General features: G+C 38.7%; 1 protein-coding gene across 1 annotated transcript in view; it reads right to left on the bottom strand.

The window, feature by feature from the left end:
- Nucleotides 1-13,058: 13,058 nt before the first annotated feature.
- Nucleotides 13,059-21,328, bottom strand: part of adamts18 (ADAM metallopeptidase with thrombospondin type 1 motif, 18) — a 71,028-nt gene continuing 62,758 nt past the window's right edge. The window contains exons 19-23 of the mRNA XM_084108202.1: nt 20,710-20,914; nt 18,796-18,990; nt 17,709-17,957; nt 17,447-17,612; nt 13,059-15,791 (exon numbers count right to left, since the gene is read on the bottom strand). Coding sequence (XP_083964328.1) covers nt 15,673-15,791; nt 17,447-17,612; nt 17,709-17,957; nt 18,796-18,990; nt 20,710-20,914 — 934 coding nt within the window. The 3' untranslated portion in view covers nt 13,059-15,672. The remainder of the gene's footprint in view (nt 15,792-17,446; nt 17,613-17,708; nt 17,958-18,795; nt 18,991-20,709; nt 20,915-21,328) is intronic.

The following is a 21,328-nucleotide window of genomic DNA, read 5'->3' as shown; positions in this document are numbered from 1 at the left end:
AGGAAGGAAGGAAGGAAGGAAGGAAGGAAGGTCTCAAATGAAAAAGAAGACAATGAAGGATGTAAGAAAGAGAGACAGAAAGCTCTCTCTGTCCCGCTGAATGTACAGGTGGAGTAACTCACAGTGGATTGTGGCTGCAGGATTCAGTATCTGGGGATTCAGCCATGATGCAAAAAGCTCTCGTCCAATTAGAGCACAGCCCTGTCCCATCCAGAAAGCATGCAGGGCAGCTCTGCCTGGACCACCTCTCCCTGCTTCTGTCTTTGTCTCCCTCTATCTCTCTCAACCACTCTTCTATCAGCAGACATTTCTGTCCATCATCACTGCTGTGGAGTTTCAGGGTGTGATGGGGCAAAGCAGAAGCATTCTGTTGTTTTTTGCCTTAGTAAATATTTCAATTAAAAACCAAATTAAAAAGGAGAGAAGTATAGAAAGAATGCAGTGATAACACACAAAGCAAAGAATGTGGATTTTTGTGCGTCTGTCATAGTTTAGTGTTTTATATTACAGCTCACGCTTTTTTTTGTCCTCAGATGTCTTTGACACAGTGAGTAATGCACATCAAACGAAGTGTGCAGGATGTCAATATGCTGTTTGTCATATGCTTATAATTCATCTCCAGCTCTGGTCTCAATGGAACTCAGCCATTGTACAGTCATCTCAATGCATGACCTTAGAATTAAAAAAACTTTTTTTTTCTTTTTAAAAATAAATAAATTTGAAAGCAACTGTGAAGTTCCATTAGAGCGATTCAGAACAAAAAAAAAAAAAAAAAGATTAACAGCACAAAAAAAATTAAAATAATAATAATAATTTCCAGGGTTGTTACAGATAGATACTTGAAATACATTCAAGATTGGAAGGGGAATCTTTTGCTTTTTACACCTGTCTGATAAAAATGACCCTCCCTAACTAGTATTTTACCACTTACCAGACCATCAGCATTATCTCGCCTTCTCTTTTCACTCTCAAACCTCTGACAGCTGTAACAGCTCAAATCAAGGTGTTGACCTCCAACGTGTCACTCCCTTTTTCATTATCCGCATCTCTCCTTGTCCCTCTTCGTCTCCCTCTCCGCCTCTCTCTCTCTCCCATCCTCTCCTTTTCTTTCTCTCAGACCCTGTTATCTGCCTGCGATCCTCTGCTGATAACAATGTCTTTTATCTGCGGGTTACCTGCACAAAGGGACCTCCGAATTGATCAAATGCCAGGCGGCTGATGAGCCCTCAACAGAGTGCTTTTCCAAATCCCACAGGGCCAGAGGGGAGGGCAGACTAGGAGATGGGGACATGGCGTGCATGGAAAACACAACTCTAGCAGCTCACCGGACACCCAAAGCCATTAAAACGCATAATAAACACAAAAAAACACTCGCTTTTGCTGTCATTCTCTCTAGATATACCCCCATTAGAGGCCTTTTCGGCTGCCTGCTGTGAAGCCTTTCCTTAATCCGAAAAGGAAAACTCCCCCGCACACGCACAGTGGAAGACAGAAGAAGGAGAGTTGTACTAGAGCATGCTATTAATTTCATAGCTGCATATATCAGAGAGCATAATTATGGAAGCTTTTTTCCACCACAGAATAGGAAAATATAGCAGGTGATTACAAGACTACAGAATTGACTCAAAATTCGGAGAAAAAAAAGTCAAAAATGCGAGATGTAAACTGCATTCTTAGAAAGAAAAAAAATGTGAATTGCGAGATGTAAAGTCACAATTGTGGGTATACGGTATGACTTGCAATTGCTAGAGATAAACTCGCAATTGTGAGAAAAAAGTCAAATTTCCGTGGTGGAAAAAAAAGCTTCCATAAGAGTGCAGGGATGGAGGAGGGAACGTCATCTCTGATCTACCTAGAAACAGAGAGCTGGCTTTGATATACCGTCACCCTCCACGAATCCCCCTCCATGTTTACAGGAACACTTCCATTCCTCTTTTCCGTTCGCTGGGTGTTCATATGTGCGCACACGTGTTGCCATGTATACGTACGCATGTCCGTCTCTGCAAACCAAACCAAAATGTGCTTGTTTGGATCTGCCTATGCACCTGAGACTAAATATGCCAGGATATATTTGGACTAGGATGCGTGTTTCTGTTGAAAACACACCCCCTCACCTATATGCATACACACAAACATGCACAGCTGGGCACAAACACTGCCAGTGAGATGTCTTTGACAAATTAAACCCCTCCGCCTCACCTGTCATCTTACTAGTCAGCAGGGAATGAGCAGGCTCGTGTGTCTCTGGATAAACCAACATCCTCATCTCCGGATTCAGTCCTCCTGCACGGCTTTGGCCCGTGTTGTGCACTGACCCCTCTCACGGCACAGACATAAATAACCTATGCTGGGTGAGAGGACTGCAGTGGCCACAGACGCTCTCGAGTATTCAGGCAGCAGACACTCTGCGGCAATATCCAGCACTTCCAAGCTAAAAGCGTGGCTGAAAATAAGCCGAGTAGCGCTTTGGGTTTAATGTTCTGTTCTGAAGAGCAGCGGGGAGAACAGAGCTGCATTATCATCCCTCATCTTTAAAAGCTTATACTCAGATTTCTGACAACGGGCTCTATGATAATAGACTAAAATAGCAGTGAAATCTCGACACTACTGAACATCATTTTCCTAATCAGAATTCTGGCTGCTTTTCCTGTAAAACGAACTATCATTAAAACAAGATACATTTTCTTGACGAGTAAAAGTGTGTAATGTAGTAAGACTTTGTTTTCACGTCTCTCTTGAATTAAGTGTATATTTTTTTTCCTTCCCCACTGGCAAATTATTTTCCCGCATTCAGCATAAATCTCATTAAATGTTGTTAGATTCTTGCTTAAAAAATAAGAAAAAAAAATAAAAATTGCCAATGGGGTAAGAAAAGTCTTTGAGCATTTGTGTTGTCATTTACTCCTTTCTTTCTTCCACAGAACACAAGAAGAGATGTTTAGCAGGATGTTCACACTGCTCTTCCATACAATTAAAGTAAAGGGGAAAGAAGCACTGTGCAAAGCTATAGAAAAAAAAAACAGACCCAAAAGTCATTAATCACTGAAGATCGTCCCCATCACTGTAGCTCTCAAATTTTATTTCTGCACTTTGAATACATGCATATTCAAATTTGGTGCATGTATTGTTAAAAAGGAGGACAACAAACCTAGCATAACACTTCTTGACATGACACATTTGTTTATACATGAAAGCTAATAAGATCAGCGGATAATAACTTTAATTTCAGTTTATTCATCACACAAAGCTATTGAATGGCAGAAGACCAAAATATAGTCAATGAGATTTTTGCTTGTCAATAAATTGTTTTTATTTGTCATTTTTGCAGTGTAATTATATATTTAAGTACTGAGCAATATTAAGCAACTACATGTACTTACTATAGGGTTAGGATAAGATTAGGGTTTGGTTGAGGGTTAGTTGCATGTAATTATGCATAATTTACTGTTATTACTACGGTAAGTACATGTAACATATATAACAAGGACACCGTAAAATAAAGTGTTACCATCATTTATTTTTATTTTTTTTCACTATTGTTTTATATGCTTTATTAACATCGTTAGAAACAGGGGAAGGAGCCTGATCTTGTGATTTTCCACACTTGTGGTTCTGATAACAACAGCTGTGATGCAGTATTCACTCGACGAGAGAAGTCCTCTTTATTGAGTGTGCCTTGTTCAGGCTCCAGCCTGGAACAGTGGGAAGGTATTAAGGAGTCAAAACAACTGTCTCTGTTTCTCCTCTTGTTGCATCTGTGCTGGAACTAATCGTTGTGTCCCGCTGTTCTCCAAAACTACACTTCACAGCTCTTTTTCTGAGGGTTGGTCTGGTAATCACTTCTCCACCAGCATGCACCGCTCTGGACTAATTAAGCCCCCCAGCCCCTGAACAGGTTTTGGCGAAACGATTCTTTAAATCTCCCCTAACTGATGTGATGCCAGGGATGTGAACAGGTAGACGGTGGGCTCTTAGGAGGGGGGGGGATCTGGCAGACTGTAGAGAAAAGAGTAAACTTCCCACAGCAAGGGCTTATGGGAATGCAATCATCCCCCTCTCCACCCCCGATTGTGGATCCCAAATGAGAATGTGAGCCTCCCAGAGCAAAACAGACCATATTGGCGCTGGAGAATGCTAATGATTGTTTATTCTTTCTTTGAGAAGGTGATGGGGGGGAGGGGGGTTGGAGAGGTGATTGATTTGCTTCATTTGCTGTGATATCTATTGTAATTGTTACCGTGTTTGACAGCTGTGCCTTGGGCTTTGGGCACATGCAGAGAAGGAAAGTGCGCTCGTGGCGCTCGCTGTCGCTCCCCTTAATAATGGAGTGATTTGTAAATATGATTTATTTATTTGAAAGTTATTAGAGGCGCACACGCTTTATTTGTTTTGTGTTTGAGTGCGTCACGCGAAGGCTCCCGAGCCCGTCAGGAGCGTGGCTTGGCTTTCGGTGACAGCTTGTTTTGTGCTTTAATAACGACAACGGGTAGCAACGCTGCCACAACTCACCACTTTCATGCTCACTTTACCAGAGGCGACGAGTTGAAAAAAATAAACTAAAAGAAAGAAAGAACACGACTTAAGTGCGAGCTGTAACTGTCATCGACACTCCCCTGTCTCCTGCTGACAAATTTGACAGCTCTGAAGCAAAACAGTTGCAGGTAGCTGAGATAGTGGCGTTATCTTTGGAGATGGCAGGCCAGTTTTGAGTTATACCTGCCTGTCACTTGTCTTTTAGAGGGATCTTCAGAGACAGCCGTGTAAAAATAGCTCGCCTTTAGAGTGCTGAACACCGTCTCCGTCAATTTCTATGAGTTTTTTTAGGCAAACTATGCACAATGTCAGCTCCACCAAACAGACACTTAAACAAAGATGCACAGCAGTTACCATCAACTAAAGTAAAGGAAGTGTGACAGCTCCTGTATACATACTGAAAACTGAAAACTGTGATTTCTCATATACATTTCACAAATGGTTAAAGCTCACTTGTGAAAACCTGAACCTTTTTGATTACTGAAGCTTTGTTCCATGTCCAATGATGCTAAAATGTAATAAAAGTATTTGGGCTGTGTCGATTATTTTGACGATTAATTGAGTAATGGTATATTTTCTGTGGTAATAAAAATAGACCTGCGCCTTTAAAATGACTTAAAATTCATATACAATAACAATGAGGCAACAATATTTGGTATATATAGTAAATAAATAAATAAATAAAGTATCAAAAGCAAGTAATCATATGGTTTTATAGAACAACACTCTTAAAACACATACATCATATAAATAGTCACCTTATGTATTATAACATGCCTGCAGAGGACGCCAACGGCCTGGTGTTGTTACACTTTACAGCAGATCAAATCCTTGTTTAATATTGGCCAAATGACATTTAGTTCAAATGTTTACTTAATCTTTAATATTTGGCCACTTCTTTACGATAGAAATGCTACAGCCACTGTAATTTATTGAACAAGAATATAGAGTGTTTAAAATTTGAAATCGCAATGAACAACAGTTTCATATTTAGAAACATATTGATGTATTCTCTTGTGTTGGCGTAGGTTTATACTGTAAATGATTTACCTTAAAAATCGGATGAAATGGCGCACATTGTGTACCCGGATTGAGAAGCTCTCTACACATGTAAATGTTAACAGTTTATGTGGAGAACAGAGACGCTCTCAGATGCACGTAACCTACATACATGTAAAGAACTGTCTAATAAGTTCTGGTATTTTGCCAGTGGCATGGTAAATTGCAACTGAGGAATTTTTTTAATTGAGTACATAAATTAATCGAGGAATGGTGACAGCCCTAGTGATTTTTCATTTCTTTTTGGATGATTGTGAGATACTCTATATCTCCATACTCTAGTTTATTCAAAACACATTAAAAATTAAATAGCAATACACTTGTTCTATAGCGACTATCTGAATTAAAGTTTTTTTTTTTTTTGGAGACTTAAAGTCAAAAATGTCAATGATATAACTGTCCTAAAAATATTATAATAAAAGAAAAGCCTCTTAAATTCTTTAAAAGAAAACCTTACTGAAACTGAGTACTCCAGCATAATCATCACATATTCAGTAATGGGGATTGTCATTTATGACCAACCACCATTTTTTTATTATTAATTAATTAAAAATCTCTTGAAAAATGAATTTAAAAAAATCTAAACTGTATGAAACCAACAAGAATTCAAAGTTTTCCAACAAGAATTGAAAGCATTTTTGTTTAATTTAGATTTCTGCTTTTCATTATCGTGGACACTCTTTTGTGCCATTGACCAGAATCCATAAAAGAGTATAACAATGAAATGATCTAAATCCATTTGATGCATCTAAACAAAATGTTGTGGTCAAACAGGAATACATCAGTCCCCAGATTTTGCATCAGAAAAGAAAGCTATACTCTGCATCTACACATTTGCAAGTGCAGATCCTCCTTAAATGCTCATGTGATCACTCATGAAGTTCATCCCTGAAGGAATCTAATTCTGTTTCCTTGTCCTCGGAGACAAAGCCTGCAGCTCAACAGCAGGTGAGCACCTCCCTCTACTGGAGTCAAGCGGAACAGTGCTGCTTCACTTGCTGCTTCCTCTCGAACGTCCCCGTTCTAAAGGGACGTCTGGCATTCTTCATGCGTACAATGAAATATGCAGCAGCCACTCAAGCAGAAAGGGCTTCACTGACCTGTGCCATGTGCTTCATACCAACGCACAGGTGGCAATAGCTGAGGTGACCTGTTCCCTCCCACTGTTTGTATTACTATGTAAAATAAATCGATGTCCTCCAACACAGCATCTCAGGGGAGGTGAGAAGAGAGAAGAGGGTCAGTCTGTAGGTGTATGTGTGTGCGTGTGTGTGTGAGTGTGTGTGTGTGTGTGTGTGTGTGTGTGTGTGTGTGTGTGTGTGTGTGTGTTCAGGTACGAGGCTGTTTCACAATATGAAATATTGAAATACACTGACAAGAAATGGATCTGCTTTCGGCAGTAAATTGATTAATTCTGGAGTGTCAAAAGGAAGGACTTCAGATTGCCAGTGGTTTTTAAGGTAATACGCTACAACAGTTTAAGAGTCATGAAATGCATCGCAATAGCCTTGAAGTGGAGAGGTTAAAGTGGAGGAGAGAGAGAAAGAGAATACAGGAATGAACGCTCCTCTCGTCATGTACAAGCATCTTTTCTCTGCGCCAAGGTCAGCGAGGCTGAAGAGGAGGCAGCGGCTGTCTGCTGCTATAGGAATTGTAATCAATTCTTACATTTCAAGGGGAGCAAAATCTGAACAAGTCGCTCAAAGGAAGATAGATGAGAGAGCAAAGCCACAAACACTCAGATCAATAATATTCATAGCGTACAGGAAAAAAACCCAATAAATTACAATTTTAATCAATGATCTGTGGAGGAGATGTACAGAGACATGCTGCAGTAAATTTGCCCTTAACCATTGCAAAATGCATTATTCAGAAAAGCCAGGGAAAGGGGGTGTTTGTGGATTTCTCAGTTTGAAGTGCCAACATTGTGCTTCCATTGCTTCACTGTTTATCTATCTATGTGTGTAGGTGGGATGTGAAAGTAAGTGAGCATAGAGAGGAATATATTAGACAATGTAAAATTTCAAAATAGACGTGTGGATGTCCAATTAAAAGCTAATAAGATAAATAATAATCATAATTGTGTTTTATCATGCTGTGTCTGAGCATCTCCGACTGGAGTCTCACAATGGATCAGAGGCACACAAAAAAAAGGCAAAGCTGAAAGGAAATTTTAGAAATAGTCCTTTTCATTTTAGTCAACGTGACCGGCTACATCTTCTGATCCCAGTGCTTTATAATTTGATAAGGTGACAATACAATCTCAGTGCCACAAAACATTAAGCGCTTTCATCTCTGTCTGTGCAAATTATGTGAAAATGTGTGGTTGTTATCTTAAAGGGATAGTTCTGTCATCATTTACTCACTCTCATGTTGTTCCAAACCCGTATGACTTGCTTTCTTCCGTGAAACACAAAAGGAGAAAATGTGAAGACAATTTGTTTCAATGATCTTTTCCATGCAATTTGAATAAACTCGAGCTTTTAAGCATAGAAAAAAGACACAAAACTATCATAGAAGAAAAAAAACCACCAAGATAAAAGCATCATAAAAGTGGTCCTTGTGCATCATACAATAGCATTGAGTGAGAAACACCAAAATTTTAATTGTTTTTCAACGACAGCCTTTCTCTCCAGTAAGATGTTAAAGTGTAACTTCACTGATTTTCAACCTACTTTATATTGTTACAATGTCGACAGAGGGCTATTAATGGAACATTTATTGTAAGAGGTTTATCACAAAAAATTGTATCGTACGTTGTATACTCTACAGCACTATGGTAAAGATGGAACACTATGGTTTGGGTTTGGGCATAATTGGTATAACAGTTTCTTTCAGTTTTTCTCTTCCGTTTGGTCTACAACCCCATGTTCATAGTCATCCAGTTTGAAATGTTGTCTACAAACACAAAGATATTTAAGATTTTCCATCACAATGTTCTCTCTGTATTTATGATTCTTTACAGCCTTACTGCCTACAACGCGCTGGATCCTTCACTGGAAACCGAAAGTAACTCACTCCCGCTAAATGTTTACTCTTTAAATTCTTGCTCCTGGGAACAATACAATTCAATACCATTATGACTAAAACGTTTGCTAAGAAGTATTTTCTACTAAAGCAAGGGAGTATTTGACTCTAGTAAGCATAACACCATAGCAGACTGGTGGGAGTGGCCTTTATAGATCAACAATATGTGTCCTACCTAAAGAGGAAAACAACAGCCTTTTTTTCTGGTCAGGTAGCACAGATTTTGTTTTATTTTTTGCCTTTCTACAGTATAAGCAGACTAGTTTTATTGAAAACCCTTTTTGGCAGCAGTGAAGTACCCCTTAAACTACTACAGTATGTGTCAGTGCAATGATTTATTGCAATGATATGACTCAAAAGATTAAGACTCCGCTACTTCTAGTTGGCCGAGAAATGTTAGGGAGGATGTCACCATTTTATATATAGAATCACCAATATATCACCAAACTTTGTATATAGCATAAGAGTTATATGGACTTCTATATGGATTATTATGGCACTTTTGCATCCTTTTTGAAGTTTAAAAGCTTCAGTGGAAAAGAGCATAGAAAACAGCCTTCAATTTTTTCTTTTGTGCTCTGCAGAAGAAATAAAGTAATATTGGTATGAAATGACAAGAAAGCCAGTAAAAGATGAAAGAAATTTCATTTTTCCCTTTAAGAAACAACTGTATTTCTATCTGAACTGACCCTTAAAATATTGTTGTTGGTGTAATCCAATGTAGTTGGGTTGATTTACACCTATTAAATAATATTTCTGCCTTGAGTAAAACTACTTAATCGAGATGTTACCACAAAACCATCTTCACAGTGCAGGTTTTATGAGAAATGTCAAGTTCTATAATACAGCCCTATTTTCCCCCAAAAGCCTGTAAAACGTGGGTGGCATTCCTCAAATCTCCCCTAAATAGACTCTCTGACAGGGTTTTAATGCCACCAGTAAAACTTTTCAAAGTCGCAGAGCTTCCAGGAGTCGAGACTGTGGGGGTCAGGGGTCTTCCGCTCAGCTGGAGAGGCAGCCACACAAAGGTGGAGCAAGCCACTATCAGTCCCTTTGAGATGATAATCTGCGAGATCGCTCTTGCAGCGACAAACGGGGCAACGGAGACTGCCATCTTTACATTACTGAGAAAAGGCCAATGCCGACTGACAGCTACAAATGAGCCCCGCTCCTGAGCCTAGACACAATCACAGCCATCTAAACCCACACTGACGTTTTAATCCTCCCGAAATAACCTACGCTGAAATTCTCCCACAGAGGCAATGAGAAATGGTGTGTGTGTGTGTGCGTGTGTGTGTGCGCGTGCATGTGCGTGTGTGTGTGTAAAAATCAAGAATTCGGAAGAGAAGAGCAGACATTGAGAGGGATGCTTGTGTGAATATCTTGTATGAGTGCAACTGTGATTCTAGATCAGTGGTTCTCAACTGGTTTTGCTTCAGGATCCAGACTTTACAATGAACATGAGGATAGGTAATATGACCAAAAGTTTATATTATCATATGTGTCATTTCATTTCACAACAATGATATAGGCCTACATCACATTATAGGTAACTTTTCTGGAAATCAATTTGTTACAATATCAACATTTTGGATAGCAGTGAATATTCAAAATTCTCTGAATCAATTTCAATATTACAGCAAAAACTAATTATAATAAACAGGGATTCAGGTTGTATAGGTCTATCTTACAGTAGTGTTCAATAAGAAATACTACTAAATGAAGTAATCAAGTGTAAAAAAAATAATACATACATTTGTTTACAATTTTGTAATAAAAAAATACAAAAACATAAATTACAATCAAAAAGCTTTAATTTTATTAAAGTTGCAAAAGTTATTCATCAAGAGCCGTGAGTGTATAACGGAAGTAATGATAGTCTTTTCTTCCCTATTTTAACATGTATCCAAGTGAAACTGCTTCTAAAAACAAGAATAAATTTAGGGCGGGACATGATTTTGTCCATCAGGAATTAATTGTATTGTTGGATTGCTGATGTTTGCTAATGCTGCGATCTCATGTGAGTGACAGGTTTACCCACCCTCACACCGAAAAAACTCATCATCAGAGATGTCATTGGGACAGGCAGGGGAATTTATTTTGATTTTAAAATTACAATGAATAAAAAAAAAAAAAATGATGCATGTGCACTGATAAATCATTTGTTGGTTAATAAACACTGCAATATTCCATTAAAAAAAGAACAATTGTCCATTTTTATTTTATGGTGACTTAGCAGGTTACTGTTTACAATCACTTTACACGAATAGTCGATTTATTAATCAACTGTTTCAACTTGCACGTGCCCAAGATGTGCAAAAACTGTTGCGGATATGTTGATTCTCTCTATCAAGTCAAGTCAAGTTGCTTTTATACCCCTTTATACAATACAGATTGTTTCAAAGCAGCTTTACAGGGAAAAACAGGAAAATAATGATTCAATGATGATGCATAGTAGCTCTAAAAAGAAAATGTCATTATTCTGATGAGGTCTGTTCAGGGTTGATTCAGCTCTGTTTATCTGCAAAGACCATCAAATATAAAATGAGTTCAATTCAGCTATAAAGCAGTTCCATAGAAAACAGTGATGTCCCGCTCTGTTCAGATCTCATACAATATTGTCAGTGCAATCAAATTAATATTGCTTAATATTAAGTGTCCCCAACTAAGCAAGCCAGAGGCAACAGTGTCAAGGAACCCAAACTCCATCTGTGACAGAGAAGAAGAAAAGTGTGTAACATATACCGTTATATATATATCTCCATAATGCCAAACCCTAATTGGACACAAACTGTGCACCATCATAGTACCAAAATAGTGAACTAAACTGCATAATGTCCAACAAAATGCAAAGTACTCGACACCTATGTGAGAAAACACGCGATGCCACAAGCATCAAGCTGGACTTGCTGCGAGACCTTACTTACACAGTCAATCACAAACAGCCAAGCAGAACCGCACAAGGGCCAGTTCCCTGTTTTGGCACGTTTTCACTCCTCCAATACCAAATATAAGAACTTAATGAGATGTTTCAAATAATATCCGATTCAAAACTTTTGCAAGTCTCTTCTTGTCAATATTTGATTATTAATATACATGAGGAGGGATCCAATGATAATTTAGTGTGGGTGGGGCTTCCTGACACTACCATGTTTTTTGTTTTGTTTTTAATTTGGCTAGCTTTGGCTATTGACAGATGAATTTTTGCCAGGAAACTGTAGAGTCTGTTTGGATAATGAACTCAAACAACAAAACGGGAAATGGGAAGTGGAACCTTTTAAAACTTTATCAACTATACACAGTTATATAGTTATGTATCCTGTAAATGTGCATTCTCCGATAGAGTGATCTATTGTCTGCAAGGGCACAGAGTGAATTCTGGATGATACCCTTTAGCTGATGATTGGAGATATGTCTTAAAGAGATGACAGCTCTCACTTCATCTAAGGGCTGCAAAAGAGAGAAAGAGAGTGTGCTTATATGACCAGTGCCCTGTTAAGAACGCCTGTCAGAAGTCAGGGGTACTCCAAAGAAGCATCATACTGCCGGAACTGAAGTGACACAGTGACACAGAATTCCAGAGAGTGAAGAGACTGTGTGCATGTTTGTGTGAGCAGGCAAAGAGAGAGAGAGAGAGAGAGAGAGAGAGAGAGAGAGAGAGAGAGAGAGAGAGAGAGAGAGAGAAACAGAGAGAGAGAGAGAGAGAGAGAGAGAGAGAGAGAGAAACAGAGAGAGAGAGAAACAAAGAGAGTTTTGCACCATGCACAAGAGGATAGAGAAATGCCACAGACATGCTTGGTATTCAGTCTTCATAATCAGTGTCTGTGCATCCAGTGACACGGATGAGAAATTGCTCCTTTCTTTTACGAGTCTCTCGATGCTGTCAGAAATTATCACAAATAATTGTACACACAGGAAATTAAGAAATATGACAAAAATGACAAATGAATGCATATTATGAGGAGCAATAGATATTCAAGAGTGTCGAGGGAGGACTTAAGCAAACTCTGTGTGATTTACTAGGGCATTTAGTACACACAGGAACATTTCGCCTGGAACACAAAAAGAGAAGTGAGGAATATGAATGTTTGGGGTATTTAACGTTACGGTTGGCTGGGACACATTGCTATCTGTTTTAGAGGGTTTTTTTCATGTGTTTATAGCTTATTATTACTATGCATGCAGTCTGTCCCTCAGTGGCACATTTTAAATAACGTTTTATATTTGCACAAGAACAAGCCTGTTTTCCTTGTCGATAATATGCTAGGGAGTATTTTGTCTAAACTCCACTTTGCTTCTGGCTTGATGTTCATAGTAATTTGTTGTGATGACAGCATATCATTTTTCATTCCTTAAATATTGCAGCATTTTCATCATTCAAGGGCTTTCTGTACTCGCCATTGCAGGAGCAGTAGTAGAAAAAAGCCTCACTAGAGGAATACAGTAAATCAGAGACTTTTTATTATAAAACTTTCAGTGGAAGTATTAAATTTCACACTTACAGTGTGCTATTATACCGTCAGCTCCTCTCCAGACAACACTGTAGCCCAGGAACTATTTAGACATAGCAATAAATTACAAAAAATGTCAATTCAGACATTGAAGAAAGACACGACTCATCATTTGTACAACATACATAATGTCAAAACAAGGCTAAACAATGTATTTTTCCATTTGTTTGTGATTAGGAACATGTTTATAGTCAAGTAAGGAAAACATTAAACATATTGTAAAAGAACAAGAGTTGATTTATGGAGATCCAGAAGTTATACAACTAAATGAAAGTACCCTTTAAAATGGTTCAGGCAACAACAAAAAAAGAGGAGGACAGAGCAACCTGCAGTGCAACATCTACTTTTAAAAGTGACCTTTTGCACTTATTAGTGTAAGCAAATATCCCTTCCAGGGATTGGGGGTTGGTAATGAAGTGTTTGGAATGAAACGAGGACAGAATGAGTGCTGGTGCTATACCTCATGTGCCATCTGCTCCAATGTTTACTGTTAGAGGAGGACTGTCATTCCTGAATCATGTTACTAAGCTGAGACTCCACTCTTCTGTCAAGCTCAAAACAGTAGCCCAACAACTACAGCACACAGAGAGATAGAAACAGAAAGAGATGAAGAGCACTAACAAAGTAAACTGAGATGAGGTCCCAAGTCCTGAGAGGCTTGGGTTTGTTAGCTGCTGCTCCTCCTCCTCCTCCTGAACATGATACTCACTCCTGCACACTAATTGGTCCCTCCAAAGTGACTGAGCGCAACCTTCTGTACTCTCTCTGACACTCGTCCGGGACGAGCTCAGTCCTCTCGTACGCCTTGTGGGAGACAGCACTGCATGGACTGCACACAAATTACACACACATACTGGCACTCATACACATAGTTCATCCACCAATGGACCCACTACATATTTCAGCAGAAGCACTGAACTTCATTAATGATAAATCTATCTTGTCTGCTTTAGTCTTCTGTGGCGATCAAACAGGATTGTGACTCAACCTTACAGGTCAGACCAGTTCTACAGAGGAAATTGAGCATGTTAATGTTTGTTCAAATCAGAAGCCTGTAGATGCTCTCTTGACTACAGGACATTTTACATTTGACCAATGTAAAAGTTTAAGTTACTTTGTAAACATACAAGAGTAGAGGGGTTTTATACTGAAGTAAACATAAGATTGTGATGTACGGTAAGTTGAATTCACTGAATCACAAAAAAAATTAACAATGGAATGAGAATGAGCACTTCACTTCTTATAGCACCAAAAACATGAATTCATTGATAAGCAGTCAAGCAGGCAGTATTAGGGTGTGGTCACATTTACCATTGTTCGGCAAATGTCGCAGGCAAAATATAGTAGCTTCAATAGGAATTCATTCATGCGATCAGGAATTCGGCGTGAGGGCAAACGATTTTCCCATGCAGATTTCGCAACAGGTCACATGGATTCAATGTGTTTGCCAACAGAATGCTGCTTGTTTTAAATATGACAATGGATTTTTGCTGCAAAATTTTGTAGAAAATTCACTACTGTGACCACACCTTTAGACTAAATGATTACAGGCTAAGGAGTCGTTAGATGCAGACGTGAGAAAAATGTGAGATGCAGCGCGGACGAAGAGTAAAAGACAAAACAAAAAAAAAGCACACAGCAGAACATCTCAAAACAGCCTTTTATGGAATATGCTGCAACCAAAACCGAAAATATCTGAAAAGCAGAATCCTATTTTTTAAATGAAAATAATAATAATAAAATCACCCTAGCTATAGCTAAACTCTTCCTCCGACAAATGATTGTACTGTATACACACTCGATGCTAGCCCCACCCCTGGCTTTTTCTGATTGGTCCACTATTTTGAAATTGACATTGATAAGTTCTGCTGTGCGTAAAATGTTGAACTTCTCTGAACTTGACACGTTGTCTTAAAAATGAAGCGCTAATGTGTGAGTCGGAAAAAAAAAACAAGACGCGGAGTAACGGTCAAAGATGTTCATCGAGTACGTGTTACATAGAAAAACTATTAAAAAGCAGTGCAGTGGAACACAAAAACACTGTAGAGATGTAGTCTCACTTCTGACCAGATCTTCTGGTTATGGGTTCGACTGGAGCTCAAAGAGCAAACCCAAATAATAGAGTACTTCAGGAGTGCATATTAACACGAGTAACTCCAATGCTCATTTGGTGCTCTTCAATGTAGCATATAAATCAACTGATGATGGAAGTCTCTTAATGGCTTTAACCAATGGTCACATCTCCAATCTTAAGAGAACAAACATAAAATTATTTACAAAATAAATGTTCTGCAGACTGGTTATTAAAGAACCACAAATCTATTCTGTTTTGATACACCATCGATGTACAGAGTTTCTCGAGTTCCTCGGATACCAAGCTCTCATTATCTCTCATCAGTCCAAGACAAGGTCCACTGGAATGCCTCTTTCTGTGCCACATCTCGCAAATGTCAACTTTGTCCGTAGTGGTCATCTTTATCACAATGATTTACAGATCTCAAAGAGTCGTGAGGAGGCTTGTGGGATGTGAAGATCTTCTGATTTACTGTCTTTTGGCGGAGCAGGACTTGCAGCATTGTTGACCGTAGAATTTGTGATTACAAACACCATGCTGAGGCACCAGATGACACCAGCTGAAGAAGTCGATGCAAGGCTGGCCTTCTGTTAATGGGAAGACACATAATGACTATTATTTATTTTGAGCCTTAAAAACAACAGTGCGCACACAAGCACTCAGTGTTTTTGTAAGTACTGTTTACTCTGAATAGATACATTGTGGCGATGTTGCAAACCACTTGGAATTACTGCACCAGCATACTGATAAGGACCTGACCTGCTCTCTGAAGGCCCTCACTCAGTTATCCCATGAGAATAAACAATTATACACACACACACGCACACGCACGCACACACACACACACACACACACACACGCACACACACATGCACACACACACACACACACGCACACGCACGCACACGCACGCACACACACGCACACACACACACACACACACACACACACACACACACACACACACACACACTTATGACTCTGTGGTATGTGCCATGTACTACCAGAGAAAGAGATGAAGATCTCTACATTCTAATTGTCATAATATTTAAACATGACAATTATGATTTGTTAATTTAAATGATATTGTTTTATCACACAATGTATGTCAGTTTCTTATTGTTAAATTGTGGCGCACAATGTCATTTGACCTACTATGTGGTCTTAAATCAACAAGTAAAAAGCACATTGTTTTACCACTACATAATGAATAAATGTAAACACCAGTGATGTTTATCAAGCTTGATAATTGATTATGATACATATGTAATCAAGGCAACAATGACACTTAACACTATGGAAAATATACATGCATTTATGCAATTGGCAGATGCTTCATCCAAAGCAACGTAAAGTAAATTCATGGTATACATTTTATCAGTATATGTTTCCTGAGAATCCAACCCATGACATTACTAACGTCATGCTCTGCCAGCTGAGCTACAGAACAAGATATGAGAGTTCATAACAAATTCAGAAGTATGTCCACTCAGGCATTGCAGGTACTGTTGAGTGAGATAACAGTTGAGCTAAAAGTTGGGGTGGTGTTCAAGGTGACAACCGAAGGTGAGAACCTCCCTGTATGTTCTGTGGTTGCATCACATAAATGTCGTGGAAATCAATTTCCTGGTTGTGTACTATTCTAAATATGCAAGAAAGAATGAGAACTAACAATGGGAGTAGATTAACTACTTTCACTTCACATTGTGTAAACAGTCTGGTCATGAGGCTGTTTCTATTTCAATCTGCAGCACAAGCCCTATCTAGGCTCTTGTAAATTCTAAAAAGCAATTTTTTCTATTTTAATATATTTTAAAATGTCATTTTTTCCCATGATGGCAAAGCTGACTTTTCAGCATCATCTTCAGTGTCACGTGATCCTTTAGAAATCATTCTAATATGCTGATTTACTGCTCAAGAAATATTTCTTATTATTATTATCAATGTTGAAAAAAGTTGTGCTGCTGAAAATTATTGTGGAAAACATGACATTTCTTTCAGGATTCTTTGATGAATAAAAACGTCCAGACTACGATTTGAAATATAAATCTTTTGTAACATTATAATCTTTACTGTCAACTTTGATCAATTTAATGCATCCTTGCTGAATAAAAGTATTGATTTCTTTAAAAAAGTCTTACTGATCCCAAACTTTTGAACAGTAGTGTGTACTGAAGTCGCTTTTGAATTTAAGTGCCTTCTAAATGAATAAACGTACATTTAAAGGCCAACCAGCTTGTACCTTTAAGTGTGGGTGAGAGAGGTGGGACTGGACCAGGACAGAAGTGTGTATTGCAGGCCCGTGAGCTTATGGGTCTCTGATGAGGTAAACAGCCCACTGACGGACGCCCCTGTCTCAGACACTGAACGCTCCGTGTCTGCACCCCACCGCCACAGGACACTGTGCACTGAAAGACACATGAACAGGACAGGAAGCTTAGAAATCTGGCAGAATATTAATGGAACAGATCCCTGATTGATTATAAAGAGCTAGTTGTGCATACCTGCAGCCAAGGGGAGGAATACCAGCCCAGAGTCACAGAAGTGCTGCCCCTGTCTGGGCCAGGCTGAAGGAGCTGGGGCGGCGGGGGCTCTGGGCAGGGGCCGTTATTACAAGCTTGCTTGAGGTCTGCTTGGGGCTTCCGTAGGTTCCTGCACCTCCTTGAAGGGAACTCAGTGTAGCCTCCTTGGGAGTCTTTCTCTCCACAATGCAGCTCTCTTCTCCTTACTCCTGCTCCACAGGAGGCCGAACACTGCATAAAACATCCAGACAGATAATCAGATAATAAGGTATATACCCGTAAATACTCCTCTGACCCCTTTCTACTAGGACAACTCATGCCTCCATAGCAACGGTTAACAATGCTGCTATAGTCTGGAGAAGAGTGAGACACTTAAGTACAAATCCAGAAAGGAAAGTGCCACTTAGCTGTATGGAATCAAATGTGTGTTTTAAATATTCATGCACAGATGTTGCTCTAACCACTTGCACATGATAGCGTGCATCCAAGGCTATGTCTACATTCATCCGGATACATTTGGAAGCAAATCTTTTTCTGTACCTTCTGTCCACACTGAGACAGCTTTTTGAAGACACCCTCCAAATTTGAAAACGCTGTTTTCGGAGAGATTTAAAAACTATGATGCATTTTTAGTGACACAACATGTGACACATATTGTACATATGGATTTAAATGGTTATACATGTATTTGCCAGCAATGTTCTATTCAATTCCACATTGTTGTTAAAGATAAATGTTATTTTGTACAATCTTCATATTACATCCTTGCAAAGAGGAAACCGTCAAAACATGAGGGATTGTGTTTTTAAGCATACATGTAACCCATAATGTCGATTGAGTGTGACCTGGACACACCAGTAAGTGGTGGAATATTTGGTAACAGTAAATCTGTTTCAGTGTGGACAAGCAACTTTTGTAAACCGCTTGAAAATGCTAGTGTGAACAGAGAGCGTTTTGAAACAAAAACGCCATGTTCTAATGTATCTGCTGACTATTTGCTCATGCTACATATGAACCGTTTGTGTGAGCGCTTCAACGTAACCTTTGATATTCCTATGAGGGGCTTTACCTCTCCCCAGGCGGTAGTTATCCACTGCAGACGCTCATTCTTGGGGCAGCGGCTCAGCACACAGGTCTCTTGGGCTTTGGGCTTCAGGTGTAATTTACACATGCTGTCAGGCACCACCACAGCCCTGGCACCTGGATCAGTGCTCCTGCAGAAAACACTGCGCTTTTTCAACCCTCGCCCACAGGTCTTAGAGCACTAGAGAGAATGAAAGAAAGAAAGATAAACAGAGAGAGAGAGTTACCCTCATGTGGTATTTGAGTGATGTTAGTTTAAACATTGTAAAGGTCACAGTGGCATGCTGTTCACCTCAAACAAGAGTTGAAATGAACTCTTGAGACAGGCGGTGTGAACTCATTCTGACCTTTAGAAGGAATTTAGTCAATATCAACTACTACTGCAAAAACTTCTCAAAGATCTCAAACTGTTTATTCAAAACACGGATTCATGATTTAACATACTGAGTAAGATTCGACTGAAGAAAAAAAGGTTAAAGAATTCAACATTGCTGATGACGAAATGAAAAAAGTGATGTGTTTCAACATTCTCTGTGGCTGGTGTGTGTGTAAACGGGAAGATCAAGTTCAGGGTCACAAATATATTATTGCAAATATACACACACAGGCAACAAAAAAAAACAAAAACAAGAAAAGATATTACAAAATTTACAGTGTTTAAAGTACTCATTTATCTAAAGAAACACTTCCAAGCATCACTAAAGTTTCAGAGAGGCGATTTGCATGGTCATTTCTTAAGTCCAGAATAGATTCTTAATGTGAGCAATGCAACAGTGAGAGGCATGTGCTACATGTGCAATAACAGCAGGGGGCAGTAGTGTTTCAGCACAGATGTGACATTGTTCAGGGCATCTCAAATCTTCACCTCATATTTATTCAGGGCATCTCAAATCTTCACCTCATATTTGGGTCATTGCTGTTATGCGGTACTTTTTTTAGCCCTTTTTTAAAACTGAATACACTTGTGTTGCAATTTAGGTAAGTATTTCTATAAAAGGGTAGAGCAGAATTTCAGAGACATGTTCTGGTTAAGCTCAAACAACTAAACTTTATTCATTATAACTTGATTGCTTACACAAAGGCAAGAAAATGAACAGGATCAAATTCAAGAGCTAAAATTGCCCATTGTTAGCCTCATGGAAGGAATGAGAGTAACATTACATACGGTTTATTGTACATGAGACCAGAAGTTAATTTTAATATTTTATAACCTAATTTATAAATTATATTTTAATTTTTTTATAATATCATACTAACTTCTGTAACTTTGATCACATACATTAACAATCCACTGCTAATGTCAGGACCTGACTTTTGTTAGTTATGGATTTTGAAATTTATTTGATAACAAATACAGTACAAACAGTAATATTGTGAAATATTTAAAATAGTTATTTTCTATTTTAATATATTTTCAAATGTAATTTATTCCTGTGATGGCAAAGCTGAATTTTCAGCATCATTACTCCAGTCTTCAGTGTCACATGATCCTTCAGAAATCATTCTGATAGTCTGATTTGGTGCTCAAGAAACATTTCTTATTATTATCAATGTTGAAACCTTGAGCTTGAGAGGTTGAGCTGCTTGATAAAAAAAAAATTCAGACAGTTCAAAAGGACAGTATTTTTTAGAAATAGTAAACACATTTACTGTATAATGTTACAACGATTACAAACGATTAATTTGTTTTCTTTCTTTTTTTTAAATCTATCTGTCCCCAAACTTTTGAACAGTACATCTAAAGTAAACATTTATTTATTTATTTTGCTGTATTAAAAATGTTTGTAACATTTGTAATTAAAAATGTATTAAAATTTTATTTCTTTGTCTTTTTACTTTAGTTGTGCACCCCACCACGATGACATCCTGTTATGTAGGTTGCATGTGCATGTACACATACCTGTGACCAGGAGCCAGTGCTCCACTCTGGAGGACATGCCTGTGTGTTGCAGGGCTGTAGTTGAGCTGGAGCCATTACTGGACATAAGGAGTGAGCCGTCACCTCCTCGCGCTGGTATGTCACCTTCCTCATGCAACGGATGTTTCGTGTCTGCTGCCCGCCTCCACATGTTCTACTGCACACTCCCCATTTGCCTGTCGTCCAACTGTCAAGACAAACAAATTGACCTTCAGATGCAAGCCTTATGTTTGAACATTTCAGCATATTTTAACATGGAAGACACTTTACATCCATATGGCACAGGTACTTGACACACTTAGACACACACAAGGGCTTCATGAATGATCATCACATTAGGTAGATTTTGTTTAGATTATGATCTGATTACTCTGTAAACGACATGATGGAAAGACAAATAAAAAAACACATACATCTGTCTGCACCCACCCTCTCCCTGTGGGTTCACATGGGCATATACACCACACATGCATTTACATTTCCAACTTAAGAGTTTAAACGTTATCAATGGATGCACACATCCTGAGTTCATAAATATGATTTCTAATTATGAAATTTTCACATGACAAAATATTTCAAAACACAGATCTGGCAAGTAAAT

Source organism: Abramis brama, assembly GCF_963993115.1.
Source record: "Abramis brama genome assembly, chromosome: 3".
In the NCBI taxonomy this organism is placed as follows: Eukaryota; Metazoa; Chordata; class Actinopteri; order Cypriniformes; family Leuciscidae; genus Abramis; species Abramis brama.
The sequence above is the reverse complement of the archived record's forward strand: the minus strand, read 5'-3'. Positions and strand labels throughout refer to the sequence as shown.